Source organism: Ammospiza nelsoni, chromosome 4, assembly GCF_027579445.1.
Source record: "Ammospiza nelsoni isolate bAmmNel1 chromosome 4, bAmmNel1.pri, whole genome shotgun sequence".
Classification (NCBI taxonomy): domain Eukaryota; kingdom Metazoa; phylum Chordata; class Aves; order Passeriformes; family Passerellidae; genus Ammospiza; species Ammospiza nelsoni.
Window position 1 is genome coordinate 28,000,066 of NC_080636.1, and position 17,619 is coordinate 28,017,684.

Sequence of the window (17,619 nt, forward strand, 5' to 3'; positions counted from 1 at the left end):
CTCAATTTGGCTTCCTCTGAGGCCGTAATTTTTCCAACTACCTTCTGAAGTTTTATTGCTCATCCAAAAGTGCAGAAGCAGGAGCAGTAATGCTGAGGCCAATTCAAACCATGACCAGCCAATACAATGTTAAAAATTTTGGCCCACTTCTAAACTGAGTCACAGAAGCACAGAATGGTTTGGGTTGGAAGGGACTTAAAGATCATCTCCTTGTGAGTGATTAGTTACTTTCAATATAATTACAACCTCAACAACATAATTTAACACAATTTTGGTGTGAAAATAAACTCGGAGAGAAGAGCTAGGAAGATTGTAAGGGTAACTTGTGCTTCTGAGTAGCGTTTCTTTCAGTCTCCATCAAAAGCACTTGAGTTTTCAAGTGAATTGTGACCCCATTTGCAATTAAGTCTTCTTCCAAATGAGAACCATCGTGCATCTGTGTTCTTAATAGCTAAAAAGGAATGCCATTATATTTTAGTTGAATTTAAGTCACAATATTTCTTCAAAATGTGCAACTTGTTCAGGTTCCTTTTATCAAGGGAAAAGGAATTCTCTTTTTGTTTTTTCAGATGGTGAAACACACAAATCACAACATATTCTGGAAAAAACACAGGAGTCTTGATTGCAAACATTCTCATTAAAACAACTGACTGGCTGAGGGCCTTTATTTAGAAGGGAAAATTTGCTTAACAGGGTTTTAGAGGCAATGTCTGTTGTGTGCAAACAGTGACTCTTTTACAGTTGAATTACATGTGGTTGTAAACATCATAACACTAGGAAACAAATACTTTTAATATGCTTTTAATATAATCAAGATAGTAAAGACCTTCTTAACAGATTCTGGCTTAAGAATATTTACATTCGAGTGATTTCTAATTGTACATTAATAATGAATAATTATTGTAAGGAAAACAGTATGTCCATGTACTCAGCATTCCTGCAGTTTTAGTTCTAAGTCAGGAATCTATAATCCTGAAAAATAAGATAGAGCATTAGCTGTTGATATAACTCTAAGTTGATATAACACTTAAAAATGATGGCAGAATAAAATACATTAGAAAATACATAGTATTGGTCTACATTTTTACATCTCTCCAGATAGTTGCAGGCATTGAAATTAAATCCTGAAGTTTGCACTCAGTTTCAGTGTGAGTTTTTATCTTTGCAAGATTAGGGAGTTACCTTCAGGATGTCAGTTTACTTCTCAGCATTCTTTTGACAGGTAGTTGACTCAGTTCCTTCTTAGATTTACTTGTCATCGTCAGTACTTTCCAAATTGTTTACAAATGTGGGATATTTTCCATTTCTTGCTGCCTGAAACACCTCTGTGCTCTCTGTTCTGGGAACTGAATACCTACAGCTTATATTCACTTCCCCTGAAGATAAATGTAATTAACACATCTAAGTGTATTTAACATCTGGGAAAAGTTTGTGGGTGGAAATCTAAGCCAATTACACAGTTAAAGGCTTTCTGAGACAACTTCTCAACAAAAAAATTGTGGTCTATTTGGATAAAAATGAACTAATTTACATGTAGATTATGATCAAAAGCATTAAATAAATACCTCCTTAGCGAAAACCCACCGATCTCCTTCCATTACGTGGCTGAAAGACAAATATTCAGTAAGTTATATATTCTGTAAAACTGACAGAATTTAGTAACAAAGCCCCTAACAACTTGGTGTGTATAGAAATTAGTGAATTTCTCAGCAGTGTCATTGTGATTATTGTCAAAGATAGACCTAAGATAAGTTATTGTTTAATCTGTATCTACCTCTGGGGGGTAATTATACACTAAAATTTACCGCAAATCAATTGAAGAATGAATTTTCTATCTTGTATGAGTTTATAAGGGGGACAAAACTGTAAGAAGTCACTTCAAGACATTGCTAATCCTTATTCTTTTTGCATTTTATTAAAATGGGCTTTCTGACTGTTGGAATTATTGCACTATATGTGCTTGTTGCTATCAACAAACAAATACATGTCACTCTCAATGATTTTCTTTTTAGACTGTATTCTTTGATATAGGCAAAGACTTTTTCTCTTTTTACTGTACTGTTTTTCAGAAATATTTTGCACTAGTGAGGGACTTGATACAACTTCTATTAAATCTGATAAAAGTTTCTTCCTGGGCTTAATATGGATTTGCCTTTTACTCTGGAAGCATGAATGCACCAATGTTAATATTACCCATAAATTTGGCCTGTCATAACAACTCTAAGAATCCAAGCCTGATACTTAAGAAATGTAACTATACACATCTCTGGTCTTTTCATTTGAATTATAGAATAATTTAGTTTGCGAAAAGGCCTTTAGGATAATTGAGTACATCCGTAGCAACATTTTTATTTAAAGCCATCAGCCACTTTCTTATTTAAGCAGAAATGCCAGAAAGCCTGATTGCCACCTTTTCAATTTTGCTAAAGTGAAATAAAAAGCCTCTATGGTGTAAAAGATGAACACAGTAGATTCAGTCTCATGAGAATTTCTGTATCTAGTTTCTTACCTTACTGGTCAAAACAGAAGGAAAATGGCAAGGTCAGACCTAGCATAGTGTGTAAGGGTGGAATCATATTTACATCATTTATATCATTATATCATTTATATCATGTGCAAACATACCCTGCTGAACAATGCTTTACAAAGATTTTCCAAGATGCCATATTTTCTAGAACTTTCTCTGGCAAATAGAGATGAAATAACCAATGACTTCTTAAGGCACAGAATGGTCTCATGTAAACACAAACCTAGGAATATGAGTTTTTAAAAATTCCTACAATGCCTTTATTTTAATACAAGGAAATGTCAGGAGCAGACCTGGAGATGTCTTGTAGGGTGGAATGGTCTAACTGAAAAAAATATCCTTAATCACAGTAATTCTTTCTGTAATTCAGTTATTTCTCCACTTTTTTTTTAACCTCTCACCACAAAACAAAAAGAAAAAAAAATTAAACAAACCATACCCTGTAGAAGAAGTAGCCTCTGCTTTGAATCACTCCAGGTCCTTGAAGTTCTTCCTGAAGAAAAAAGTATTTTAAATTATAACAACAGCTGTAAATTAATACATACAGAGAGATGTTTATGTATATATAAGAAATATTTCTTCAGTACTACATACAGTTTTACTCCTTAAATGCTTTATGTGCATTTCCCCATGTCAGCAACACAAAGTCCATGTTGTCATGTAGAAATGGAAGAGAACATATGAATGGAACAAATTCCACCTGAAGTTTTAAATCAGCTCAGATTGCTTCTTAATGGCACTAGAAATGAGGAACAGCCTTTGCCTCTGATTTTCCAGGGCTCACTACCCAGGCACAACAAGCCTGTCTTCATGACAGAGCAAACAAAAAGCAACAGAGAGAGTTGCTTTTTGCATCTTGCAGGAGGACAAAAATACAAAGTTTAAATATTGGAAATGCAAAGTTTAAATACAAAGTTTAAATATCAGAAATGCTTGGGCTTCTCCCAGGAATAAGACCCCAGACTGTTCCCAAAGATGTGCCATAACCACCCCTCTCACATTAAGTGCCAAAGAGCAGTACATGTGACAGTCTATCCTGTCCACGCTGCACACAGGGTGAAACAGCTGCCTGCTGATCCACATAGCAAGGAGGCTAACAAATGATGAAGACAATAGAAAATCTGTTAAAATACAAGAAGTAAAAATCATGAAGTATCCAGTTGCTTTAATGAGACCTTCATGATTAGAGAACACATAAGCTTAATCACAGTGTTTTACTTGCTTCTGTTGGCGTCAGAGAGAAGTGACGTGTCTGCCCTGCTGGTGGGGAGACAGTAAACTTGAGAAACAAAAAACTTGTAGTGTTATGCTTACCAGAACATTAAAATTAAGATGGCTTTTATCTAGCAATGGGGGTATTTCCCAACTAAAAACTGGGTTGCTGTGATCTCTTGGTGAAGTGATCATCAGGTGAAGTGTCATAGAAAGGAATCACACCTGTTCTGTTCTAATGCTGTGAGAATTGTGTAAAACAGGATGACTCCCATCATTTCCAAACTACAGAAGTAGATTCAATCCAGGGAAGTTTTCAAAGGAAGTAGAGTTAAAACTACACATAATTTTTGTGTCTTAATTCTAATTCTGACTTCAATTCATCACATATAGCATTGTATTCAGTTTCTTACTGTACATAAAACATCTGTATGATTTTTATTTCTATTGTAATTCTAGCATTATCTGCGTTTGAAACACCCATCTTGGATTTATAATCTGATCACTACTATAATTTTTTATATTTCAAAAGGGTAAAAATTTTTCTGTACATTGCCATTTGAGTCTAATGGTATTCATATGTAATATTTTCTACTTCTTTTATTCGATGTGTGAAAAAAACTGAAAACAGGAATAAAATTGGCAGCTGTTGCAAGATTAAGAAATTCATCCAGAACAGAAAAAGTAAAATTACTAGTGAGAAACTGTGATTTATGTTAATGTGATTTTTCTCTTACAACCAGACCCTCCTTAAAGATTACATGTTCTTGTTTGAGTTCATGTCAGAAGTTTGGTATTAGTAAACATCTCAAGCTAACAATCTGTCATTTTTGTAACACCTGCCTTCTAAACTTCTAAGGGTTTGGAGATGTTAAAAAAACCCTGCCATAATAAATATGCAAGTTTATTCACAAACCTGCATGTATATATGTACACAGAAAAATATGTATACATGAAGATGTATGATTACTTAGAGTTTTATTTGAATGCCTGCCCTCTAGAAGGTATTTTGCTCAGTCTCTTATATTGACTAGCCAAAATAATGCTTGAGTCTTCTTTCTTAGATCATATCCTATCAGGCAGGCTGTGGCTCAAGAGGAATCAAAGCTGTGAAAAAGTCTGGTGCTGTTTCAAACTGGGGAGAAAGAATGAATTTAATAGAGCATGTTTCCTCCTTCACTCACCCACCTTTTCAATTCCTTATCTAGCCAGGGAGAGAGGTGGATGTGTTTATGTACAGCAGGTTCTGTTGTTCTTCCCAATATGAGGAAGAAAAAAGATAACAGCAAGATAACCCTTCCTGAAGCACATTCTCTGACATCAAGATTTGGGTAGACCAACCAAAATATAGAAGCAGAAAGGTCTACAAGGGCATTTTTGGAACAGATAATGAATCACAAAGTGTAAGAACATAAGCATGCAGAGTTTCAGTTTACGTACGTCCAGTTTGTATCTCTTCAGTCTTCTCTCATTAAGCTGAGGAACGAGTTGCAGTAAAGGATGCAGGACAGATGACTGAGAGGACACGAACACACACACATGAGCAACAGTGGAATTTGGCCCTTATGATGCACAAAAAGTCTCTTTCTGCAGTATTGACTCATGGACCAAACATGCACCAATAAAGGACTGAAGACTGAGAAATTGATTAATTGAAAAACTTATTTTTTAAACATTTTGACTTGACAACAAACAGAAATCAACATTTATATTTACACTACACAGAGTGATGGAGGGAAAAGCTGTGTATCCTCACCTTTGCTAACTGAAAGTTAAGAACCATTTACAGACTCCTGGAATTATTCAAACTTTGTTCAGTCTCTATGAGTGGTACTGAGAATATTGCCATACAGTATTCCTACTAACACTTCTGCAATTTTCTGCTGTAGAAGTTAGCAGCTTCAACCTCTGTTGTACTGAGAAGTTCATTTTACTTCAAAATAAATGGCAACAAAAAAAAATTATTTTTTGCTAAAGAACAGTGTACAGTAGAAATCCATTCTCAAGGGACATTTGTAACCATGGCACTGATCACTCTATCTAAGCTCTGATCATGAAATTCCTTGTGTTCAACAAGACTTTTAGCTTGCAGACAGCCTAATTATGCACAGTGGCATTGTGTGCAGCCTAAGTACTTGCCCTGGAAAAACACAGCTATGTGGGATTTTGGAGAGAGGTCCACAGGAAAAATTAAAGTGTAAAAAACCTGTGTTCCATTAACCAATTTAAACCTTCCACTCATATAAATGTAATTTAAAAAACAATGCATTTTTGCTACAATACTTCTTTGAAAAGTAATGCAATTAAGAGAATTATAATATATGAAGTAACCAGTTACCAACGTGCTGTTTTACTTAATAGGTAAAAAGAATTTGCTTATTTGTAGCCAATTTTGTGCTATCTGCCTAAGGTAAGCAATATAGGATTGTAATACCGAAAAAAAGTAGGAATCTGCTGTGATTGAAGTAGTTAATGAACATCCCAGCTGTCCACTTGGGCTCTGTCTTGCAGCCAGTGGAGAGAGCTCATAAAGGTGAGAATGATGGATCTCACCTAAGTAAGCATCTCTGAGAATGGCTAGAAAATTGTCATCTGAACAGCTAAACCAAAAGTGAGAGAGCAGTGATCTCTGGGAGCAGCAGCAATGGTATTCAGGATGGTGGTGCAGTGGAGTGCAGTAACCTTTTAAGCAGGGGCAGCAGCAGAAATAGCTCATTTCACTGTGCCTTACTTGCCATTAAAGCCTCCAAAGCTGCTGTAGCATGAAAACATTGACACCAATATGAGCAATGTCACTTTCTAGGAAACACACCACATGCTTCTGAAGAAATGTAAAGAACATGGCAAAAATGGACATTGGCATATAAGAATGACTGTTAAGAAACAAGAAAATATGAATATGTTTAACTCAAAATCCTGTGGTGCATAGATGTAGAGATAACAGATAACAGAGCATGTTTGCATCTCAAAAGCAAGACTGGATCACGTACTTGGCTTGTTGGTTTATGAGAATATTTTTAGAGTAACAATTCTTGGCCATGGTTTAAACTATGTTTTTCATTCAAAATATATTCCAAAGTCCAAGTTAGACTTAAATACTATTTTGGCTCTACATATTTATGACATGTGCAAATGACCTAATACAGTGTAATTAAAAATTAATAAAAATGCTTTCAAGAGTATCTAATAGTTATGGTCATGTTCTCAGGTCCTGTAAGTCCACATTGTATCACTGCATGTGCTATGTCCCAATACCCAAAAAAAGTATTTGTTTTCATTCTTAAAATTTGAAACTGCAAGATTAAGATTCAGTTGGGTTTCCATGAATGTTCGGGTGAGTTTTTTAGATTTTTTTTCCACAACTGTACAGTACTGATCATCCTCTCCCATATTATTAAAACCCCTTCTGTGCTGTAAACATGCAACTCCCAGTCCTGAGCTTGCTATACAGTTGGCAATATTCCTTTTGCTATACTGCAAAAAGGAATATTGCCTTGGTTTTGCATACAAGCACACATGTACTCACTCATAAGGAGGGGCTATGCCACTTACCATGATGTCTGAGTTGCCCGAGTCATGAGTCTTAGAATAATGAAATAAGAACTGTTCAAAAAAAATTAAAAGTGGGGTTTTACTACAAAGCAGGGCGAGAGTTTTAAGATTTTCTTGCCTTTTTTAGTGGGATTGTAGGACATATATAGACATCTTACCCTTTTGGTGTTGTCTTTCTCATCGAAACCCTGTGGGAATAATAGTTGGTAGAAAGGCTTTTATTCATAAAAATAAAAAGAACAATTGATAATTTTGATTAAATACATAATCTTTTCAGTACTGGGTTGAAATATCCTTCTTCCTTGGCAGATGTATTTTATGCCTTTGCTTATCAATCTAACTAATAATTTCAAACTCTGTAGAGAGCATTGATTACTCTGCCCTAGAAGAGTCAGATGTGTTTACCAGATGTTCCCTTGTTCATCTCCTTTACTTAGGAGATTCACTCTCCTAAGTAAATTTCTTTTTCTGTTGAGAATTCCTAGTTTTTCTAGTCTAGAGCCATAAAAACACCTAACAGTTTTTACTGAACCTGGAGAAAATTTTCCAAACATTGATGTATCCCTGTTGTCTTTACAAGGTGTTACATTCTGGCACATGGCATTTCACAGTAAAAACTGATAGAAGTATTCCAGTGCTGAATGACACTTTGCATTTTAGGTCCTCAGAATTCATTGTAGACAATGGCACAGTAAGAGATCAGGCTTCAAAAATGCTAAGCAGCCTTTTGTGTGTGTTACCTGTGGTTTCTGGAGAAATCCCATGATCAAAAAACAAAGTTCTTCCAGTGTACTGGATACCTAATACAAAGAAAACAGGAACTCAGGTATCACACTTCCAATTCTACTACATATAACAAACAGTATCCAAATAGTAGAGTTACCTCTGTCTGACTCACCTGAGGCTGAGAGTCTGTGGACAGGTAAGCAGAACATGCCTCATCTATCTGTAAGAGTTCACACAGTTTTTTTAGGAAGTCAGAGTAATGAAAACAAGTGAAATATGCATATTTTCAGAAAAGAGTAAGTGTAGCTGATGGCATGGCATGCTTGCCTATTGTAAGACATCCTTATAGGTCCATTCATTAAATACCTTGCATTTAAAGGGGGAAAGGGTCTTAACCATATTAAAAAGAAAAAGAAAACAACAGCAGCAACAAACCTATATTTGTATGATCTGAACAAACATACGTATCTGTGACTCTTATTCTGTACCCAGCACATACTTCTCCTAACTGCAAACTTCTCAGACTAAGTCATATTTTAAGTTATAATTGTAAGCATATGGGGCATGAACTATGAACTTGAATCTCTTCTGCAATATCTTTGAATTATACAAAACTGTGAAGAAAATAACAGAACTAAGGCAAGGGATTCAAGGATCAATCCTCAAACACAACTCTTTCAACTGGATTACTGCATCCCTACAGGTGTATGACACATGCATCCCTTGAGTGATTATGATATGTGCTGGCACACGTTATGCACACCACTCAATTTGTGCCAGAACTTTCCTAAACACTGTGTGAAGCACCATTACTGTTTGTCTACACCAGTCTTTTCAAAGCTGTCTTCATTCCATGCTGTCATCATCTTGGAAGTACCAAACAAGTGATTCCTGCCCATCCTCTCCCTAAGGTTCATAACCCTGTATTAATTACATCCTCCTTCTGTCTCTTTTCCAAGATGAAAGAGCTGATTAATTTTTACTGAAGTTATTAATAGAGAAGGAAAAAGAAATGGAATAACAGGTATTTGAGTTCAGAGAAATAATATTACCAGCGCTGAAAGCTTGGAGTATTCTGTAAGGAAAAGTCTCCAGTACTGCAAATGAAGTTGCACAGTTTAATAATGATGGCAAAAAGCAACTTACAATTTTATTAAGTAACTTCAAAGTTGTATCCTAGTAATCTCAATGAGTATATGCTATTTTTTTCCATGTAATATTTCTTAGTGTTAGACAAAAAAATATTTTTGCCACTCATGTTGTTCACAGGCTTTCAAAAACATAGTGGTTTTGGGTTTTTTTTTGATAGAGCAGGCAATGCAATTGTTCTTGCAAATTTTTTATAGAGAAAAAGCCCTAAGCAACATGCATTAGCAAAGAAAACATTAAAGGAAAAAAGAAATTTTAAAAAATAGTGCTTATCTGAGCACTTCAGAACAAGAGATGATTCATTTCTCCAGAGACAATCTGTGAAAAAGCATTAGCAGATATAGTGGAAAAACTAATAGCTCACAGGATTCCCTTTTCAAATAGATTTTGTTAGTAACACATCCAATCTGTTCTCTTTTTCCTTCATCTTACACGTGTTTGAATGTGTTAGAGTAAGTGTTACTTCAGAGTAAGAAAGTACAGAGGAAGAAGTCATCAATGAATGAGATAAAATCAAGCTGAAGTAATTTTGGAAGCTTATGTTAAAGAAAGGGCTGTTTCCTCTTGGGGGCTGTTTGTGCTTGGGTTTTATTTGTTTATTTACTTGACACAGAGAACTACCACAGTTCAGTAGCAGAACAAGCCAGAGACTGCTTTGCAATTGTTCAACACAACTGTATCTTTCAGCTAAAACCTTTGCAGACAAAGCAAGGATGGAGGAAAAGCTACCATTTCTGTTAATTAATTTTTAAAAATTTAATAGTTTCTATATTTTATGTTTCTTCTCCAAAATTTTCTCTCCTGTCTTAGAAATGTGGCCTGAGGGTAGAAGATTACAAGTTGCTTGGTGTTGGTTAATTAACATAAAGAAACAAAGGAAGTAAGAGACAAGTAATGAAACAAAATACTTAGTGACAAAGTTCTCAAATTTATAAACTCAGAGCCATTCCTGGAATACACCCGGTTTATTTAGAGGCAGGGTCTCTCCTGAATGGTCCACTAGTAAAGTAGCAAAGAGGGAAGAATTATTACTTACTTGCACTTTATGAAACCTCAGTGACCTAGTATGAGTGAGTAACTAGGTCAATTTAGGGTATATAAATATAGATCTAATTCTCTTTCTTTAGACCCTTTCCAGTCCAGCATAATTCTAGTGCTAATGATAACTTTTATATTACTTCTATTACAAAAATTTTACAATATTTAGTATCTTATGCATACCGTTTTCTTAATTGAAATCAACAGGACCTTTGTCTTGGTTTCCAGGCACCACAGGGACAAATCTTAAAGCTAACAAATCTTATCAAGACATGCAGAAATGTATAAAACAGCTTTTTAAATCCAGAATGTAAATAACTAACTTTCAAAAACTCCTTATAGTTGTCAGGTTCTTACTTCCCAAGAGACCATTTTTTCCCAGGTGAACAACATCACTAGGGCTCATTCAAGTGCCAGTCTAGAATAGGTTAGGTTTTGAGTCACTATGTCCAACTTATGTCCAATGTGAACTGTGGGGAGATGACAGTAAGCAGAATGTCTCCTCTAATGGTCTCAGTCAGAAGAAATTTACTCTCTGCATCTGCCCCTGTGATGAGTCACTTATTTTCCAATGTTATCAAAAGCTACTAAATTAAATGTCAACACAATAGTTGACAGTTGCAGCAACACCAGGGCATGCAAGTTGCAGGATAAATCCTCTCCACATGTCATGCCCTGCCACTCCATCTGTTCCCAAAGGGCAGGGAAGAGCCTGTGCTAACACATGCGTCACACTCCAGAGTCAAAACAAACGCTCATTTCAGAGATGAGGGTGGAAGTTATTATACCAATCAGCAGCCACATGTTAGAGGGGCTAATTGACACAGTACAATGTCCTTTGACTAGTAAATTGAGAGGCTAGAATAGGATTGAACAGTGTCCCAGCCTTGTGTGCAGAGCAGAGGATGCAAGAAGCAAGCCAGGATGAGTTGAAACAATTCCTGAGTATCATGTACAGACTATAAATCTACCAGAGGTGAGGAGCACTGTGATGCTTCCAGGCGCAGTGTCTGCCTGGTCATTGACAGTTCTCAAACATGGCTCTCCATTGAGACAAGACAATATCTTCTCAGAATGACATCTCAGCACTTAGTCTCAACGTCCTCCTGAAGCAACTGTTCAGATTATCTGGAAAATTGGATATTTCATCTCTTTGCTGATGCCAGGATAGGAGACATACAGGAAGATGTACTGGAAGAAAACACAGCTGAACTCTGTGCAAGAGAAACCCTGGATAGTGAGGGGGGACTGTAGCAAGGATGGGCACAGAAGAAATGGGAGAATACCACATGGCAGATGATGCTTACCTCTTTCAACAGCTGCAGATCCTCATCTGATTCGAGTGCTTGGGATGGCATTGGTGCACCTGGAAGCACAAACTGTGCTCAGCAATGCTGTACCTTAGCAAAGGTCATTTGTGTAAGTGTCCCAGGTCAGACATACCTAGCACATTTCCACCTCTGCAAAGGCTGAGAGCTGCTTGGTCCAAGGAAGTCTGTGACCCTGGGTGCTCTGTGGTTTGTCTGGTAGATTTTTCCCTGCTCTCTTTCAGCAACACAGCAGGATGCTTTATCACAAGTTCACAGCAGATATGAACACTCACATGTCTGAACAATAAACAGTGTGGAAGTTACTCAGGTCTCACTGAGACCTCCTCAGAAAATCACAGTCCAGTTCCTATAACCTCGAGTTTTCTGAGAATTCTGCTCACCTCCAGTGCATGCACTGTGAGTTGAGGATCTGGACTCTACTTCTTGCCTTCACGTGTGCTACAGCTGCAGAATTGAACATGCACTACGTAATGTGTGGTTGCATATAAATAGTGCCCATGGTACAAACATGTTGTTTTGACAAGGTGATAGACAGTACATCCGTAACTGGATTTGTTTTCTCTGTCTTGCATATGTGATGTGGAAAAGCTTGTCCCTCAGTAGATTAAATGTGTTCTTAATTGCATAACAATGCAGTGAAGCTGTGCTTAACTTGGGGGAGCTCCTTTCTCTATCTCTACCCACCCAGGCTGCAAGCATGGAAGTCACTGTCCCAGCATCCCTTCCAGCTCAATGTCCAGAATATCCCTCTTACCCCATTGTTATTTTACCTGGCAGTGTATTTCTGACAGCAGTGCATTGTTAGAGTCTCTGTCAATAGCAGAAATGAGCATCCCCAAATCGTGAGTGTGTCAGACACCACGCAATGGTGTCAGTGAGGGGATGTGCTGTAACTCCCATGGGAGGGAAACTGGTGCTGGACATCTAGACCTAGATACAATGTCCAGTGAGCAGGGAATAAATGCCATCATGTTAATTGTTTTACATTCGCCCCTAATAACAATAATCACAACAGTACTTATTTCCAGGCATTAATGGAATGGGATGGATTTCAAAACCACATTTTTGTACTGGCACCGACTTAAGGTGACTAATTACTATGGATGCTTGCTTTGCCCCAAAAAGAATTAGAGAGGCTCTTAATTTCACACTGTAGAAGTGGGATTTTAAAAATATGTTTGAATTGTTCACATTACAAGGAAACTGATTTCCAATTTTTTGTTTCATTTCAAAGAAAAATGCCAAATAAATTAAAGGTGCTGCAGTTGTCTTATGTTGTCTTCTGCTCTTAAATTATTGTATTCAAACTGGGGTGTTACCTGGGATTAGTATCCTAGTTAAAAGAGTGGAACAGGGCAACATTTCAAATTAGAACACCTTCCCCACCAAAGCATTGCCTGCCCATCTCTGAACACTGCTTCTGCCATTGACTGGTTCCCAAGGCTTTTCAGGGAGACCTAAAGAAATTCACTTGCATGCATTAGTAAAACTTAGTGCAACAAGAAGGAAAGCCTGAATATTATAATTTTTTCCTTTATTTTTGGCCTGTAGCATAAACTTCTGGACAGAGAAGATAAATTGTTTCCCACTCCTCACTTTCCTTTACCCTTCTCTACATATTCAGAAATGTTTCTTTCACGTGCAACCCCATTTGTTTTGTGCACCTAGGACCGTGTTCCTCCAAAGGCTGAGCAGTGTTCCTTCATCACACCATCCAGAACAGGGCTGCAGTACCTACAGGACTTCATTCATTTCCACAACGGCATACACAGTGAAACGGTAATGTTTTTTTGTAATATACACCATAACCATAGGGGGAAGGGGGAAAAAAAAGAAGGCAAGAGAGAGAAGAGAGAGAGAGAGGAGAGAGAGGAGAGAGGGGAGAGAGAGGAGAGAGAGGGGAGAGGGGAGAGGGGAGAGAGGAGAGAGAGAGAGGGAGAAAGAAAGAAGCATGTGCTATTGAAGAAAAGAGTACTATTTAAAGGGAACATGGAGGTGGAAATCATTCTACAAAGTCGACACTGTCCTGCTTGAGCACATTTGCTCTCCTACCCTTCAATTCTGCCCTCTTTAAGAAATGCAACTTCTTTCAAGGCAGTAGAATGCCAGATGCACAGCTTGGGACTCACATCTTAGTCTTCTCTTCCTTCTACTGCATCCCTAAACAAGCTCCTGGCAATCATTTGTGAAAGAACAGTGATGAAACACTGTGTGCCACTGCCCTCCATTGTGCTCCTCTTCCTTCCCTCCCCTCTTCCACATCCTCAGAACTTATTTTTAACATATTAAGTATGCTGCCATTAGATTTCTTTGGTTATTGATATTGAAAAAACAAAACAAAGCAGAAAAAAACTCCTCACAACTAGAACAAATCCCACAAATAAAATACAAGCAAAATAGAAATGGTCCTTGCACAGCATTTTGTAATGTTACTTTACAAGGTGTAAGCAGCTAATCTATCTGAGGTAGGAATATAGAGTCAAAAAGAGAGTCTGGTTTGTTCAACAGTCCGCTAGATGTTTCACAAGAGCCCCCTGCTACAAAAATAGCAACATTCAGGATTCCTCACCCGATAAATACTGCTACAGGTTGGAATGACTGCCAGAGGATCCTAATCTGCCCTGCAATTTTGTGACACATGTTTCACGTCTTTTCTTACCTTTTAAAATCAGAGTAAACGACACTTAAAATGAAATCTCCTTTAACAACAGCCTATTCCCCAAGTTGGTGGAGTGTTTTGCCAGGACAGAGTAATCCTGCCGGGATACGGGAGGAGCCCAGACCAAGCCCCGGAGCCGTGCCCAGCCGTGCCCAGCCGTGCCCAGCCGAGCCCGCAGGGCTGGCCGGCTGCGGGCACCCTGCTCGGCGACAACGGGCAGGGATTGCGAGCGGGACGAGCCTCACCTTTGCAAGCAGAAATGGAGGAGGCGATGAGGACGAAGAGGAGGAGCAGCGGGGCCCCGGGCAGCCCCGCGCCGTCTCCTGCCCTCCTCGGGCCGCGCTCGGGGGTGCCCGCGGGGCGCTGCGGGTGGCACGGGTGTCCCATGTCCGCCGAGCTCCGCTCTGTCAGCCGCTCTGCTGGGCATGCCCTCGCTCGCTGCCCCAACTCTTTAAATCCCCGGCACGTGGGGCTCCGCAGCCCGGCTCGGGAGGGCAGCCCCGCTCCGCGGGTGACTCAGCCGCTCCGCCCCGGCGCGGGGGAGTCCCTGCGAGGCACGGAGGCGAGGCGCTGGCCAGGCTCCAGGCCCCTTGTTAAACCCCGTCCTTTACAAAACCCCCCGTGTTTTAGTGCCCCGGAGCCCGGCAGCAGCCGCGGCGGTTGGAGCGGCGGTAGCGCTGCCTCGCTGCGCGGCCGCGGATGCTCCGAGCGCTGGGACGGGGCCGGCCGAGGAGCGGGGCTCGCACACTGCCCCAGCCCCGGGACTCGCACACTGCCCCGGCCCCGGGATTCGCACACCGTCCCTGCCCCGGGATTCGCACACCGTCCCACTCGCACACCGTCCCGCTCGCACACCGTCCCGGCCCCGGGGCTCGCACACCGTCCCAACAGGAGTGCCGGGATGAGAGGCGTGATTCACAGCGGGGCAATCCGAGCCACTGGCTGATCTGCCCCCAGCTAGCCGAACGTGGGAGGAAATGTCGTCGAGCTGGCGTGTGGGAGAAGCCGTCGGTGGCTCTGGGGATGGACAGACGGACACCCCTCTGCCTCGGCACCCGCCGACTGGTCACTGAATTTTCTGAGCAGTCCCTGGCTGCAGAGGTGTGACCGCCTCCAGACTTTTCCTGTGCCTTAAATACACGCGCAGTGCCACACCGCGAAACAGAGCTCAGCGATAGGGTAATGTTTAGCAATTAAAATCCTAATACTGTGCTTAGCAAGGTATTATACTTATAACACAGCTACAGACCTCGGTCCCACTTGTCATTTGTGCCTGTAGATAATGAAAGCAACTACATTCTATGACAGTCAAAAGTACTGCAGACTGCAGATCTGTTCAGGAACTTGGGCAGTTTAGTCCGGCCATCCCTGAAGCACAGCAAGGTCTGGCTTACCACAGTGGCTGCCCAAAGTCTGCCGTTCCTCCTGCTGTCAGATCCAGCAAGTGATGATCACCAGTGCCAAGAGTGAGCAAGATGCTCAGGCCAGTGCTGACCTGCTCCTCACACCGAGCCCAGCAGCGAGGGCTGACTTTGAAGTGTGCCACATGTCTGTCTGTCTCTGCTTTCTCCCCATTTGCTCCAGGAAGATCCTGCACAGATGAGGTGCTGCTCTGATGCTGCAGAAATGGTTTCCCACGGGAGATCTCAGTTTAGAGTCTGCCTTAATGTTTCTTTTCCCCTTCTTTTTACGTTCACTCATATTTTTTTCTCTTGGCTGCGTTTTTCCTAAGGAATGCACAATAGCACAGCAGTAGATTGCCGTTTTCCAAAACAACTTTCAGCTCTTTTTTACAATTTCAGTGGGTTTTGACTGGGGGCTAAATAGTATATGGTGGAGTAACTCTGCCTCACAAGAGCAGTGGCTGTTACTGTGAAACAAAGCAAAAGTTTAATTTATAGCCACAGCATTGGTGTTTGCTCTTTGCATTCACCTTTATCAGATGTATGGGAAATAAAGTGTGTTCTGCCACCCTGGACACTTTGACAGGCCATCAAATTTGCAAAAGCTTTGCCAAGCAGAATGCTAAGATGCTGTAGAGTTCTTTTAGTAATAAAAGCATCTTCTTTATCAGATTCAGTAGCAAAGCTTTTCTTTATATGTCTGGGGACAGAACTAATTCTCATGTCAATGGAGAGCCAGTTATCAAACCAGTATATAAACTAAAGAAGCTTATATTTTGTATGTATGATTGTATTTATACCTACCTAATTAAAAGAGGATTTTTTTAAAAACAGTCTTAATTGAGGGATTGCATTTAGCTCTGTTTTTTCATTAATAAAAGCAGAACACATTTATTTGAAGAAATTATCAAAATGGGGAGTCATCAGTGATGAAAGGTATCTCCCTAATCTATCTTGATTCAACTGCATGAATCAGTGTCCCAAGCTTTAGCCTAAGGAAAGATTTAATTTGTTATGCATTTTAATTATTATAGTCTTGTTAAATATTTAATAGATGGTGAAATAAAATAAATTACCGTCTATTATGATTTGAGCACTGGATACCTGTAAATATTCTGCACCTGTTGAAAGGTTCAGAGTGTTTTAAGAACTGAAATAAAGATACATCTTGACTTAAACTTTAGTTTCAGGTGAAAGGGCTCTGATGAGCCCAGAAGCTGCATTTTTGCACAGTGTGTTTTAGTACTGCAAACTGAAAAATTTTGCTGAGCCCACTTGCACAGAAACCTATCAGATTTTGAAGATTATGAGAAAAAATTTTCAGGTAGAAAATTTCTGGTCTTCCATTTACCATTAAAAAAAAAATTCTCTCTTGCTTGGATTTGTATTGCTTGAAAATCCTTCATTTGAAATGTGAATTTTCTTTTCAGCAGACTCCTGCTAATGGGCAAAAGCAGTAGCCATTACACATTCAACCCTGTTTGTGCCATGAGTTACAGTGTCTGAATCCTACAGGCTACCCTCCTCCAGTACTTCCAACCCAGTATGGACTCCATTTAATTTTTGACTATGCCTTTTTGCTAAGAGCATCAGGGTAGTTTTGCATTTCCTGATACATGAGTAAGGTAATCTGATTTGGGCATAGTTATAATCCTCCTTGTAATATACTAGAAAAGACAATATATAACTTCTAACAAAAATGTACATTTGCACTAAGGTCAGACTATATATTATACCAAGATAATATTTCTACTGAAATTGGTGCAAATTTTGACAGAGCAAGTTCACCAAGCTTGAATCTGAGTTTATAGGAAGCTTGCATGGTTTATGACAGTCATCTTTATTCAAGGAACTCACTGAAATTCAAGTGAGCATTCTTGTAAACAGGAGAAAAAAATACGTCTTTCTCTATTGTATCTGGTTTTGGTTTGTTTAATAGCTTGATGAAATTAATGTTGCACTATTGCAGGAACAAAACACATCCTCATTAAACGAATAGCTTGGAGGATGTTTTGGATGCTG

General features: G+C 39.3%; 1 protein-coding gene across 1 annotated transcript; it reads right to left on the reverse strand.

Annotated features, from left to right (window-relative positions):
* Window positions 1-847: 847 nt before the first annotated feature.
* On the reverse strand, window positions 848-14,581 carry NMU (neuromedin U). Its single transcript, XM_059471166.1, has 10 exons — window positions 14,440-14,581; window positions 11,512-11,570; window positions 8,190-8,237; window positions 8,032-8,091; window positions 7,450-7,479; window positions 7,292-7,342; window positions 5,180-5,254; window positions 2,967-3,020; window positions 1,566-1,605; window positions 848-972 (listed from the first exon to the last, which is right to left on the reverse strand). The coding sequence occupies exons 1-9, from the start codon at window positions 14,579-14,581 to the stop codon at window positions 1,570-1,572; spliced, it is 555 nt and encodes a 184-aa protein (XP_059327149.1). The 3' UTR covers window positions 848-972; window positions 1,566-1,569.
* Window positions 14,582-17,619: the final 3,038 nt, after the last annotated feature.

Coding starts and splice junctions, on each gene's coding strand:
- NMU (XM_059471166.1), bottom strand. CDS start 14,581: ATGGGACACCCGTGCCACCCGCAGCGCCCCGCGGGCACCCCCGAGCGC. Junction 8,238..11,511: donor ATCTGCAGCTGTTGAAAGAG/GTAAGCATCATC, acceptor GAACTCTTACAG/ATAGATGAGGCATGTTCTGC. Junction 5,255..7,291: donor CGGGCAACTCAGACATCATG/GTAAGTGGCATA, acceptor GTGTCCTCTCAG/TCATCTGTCCTGCATCCTTT.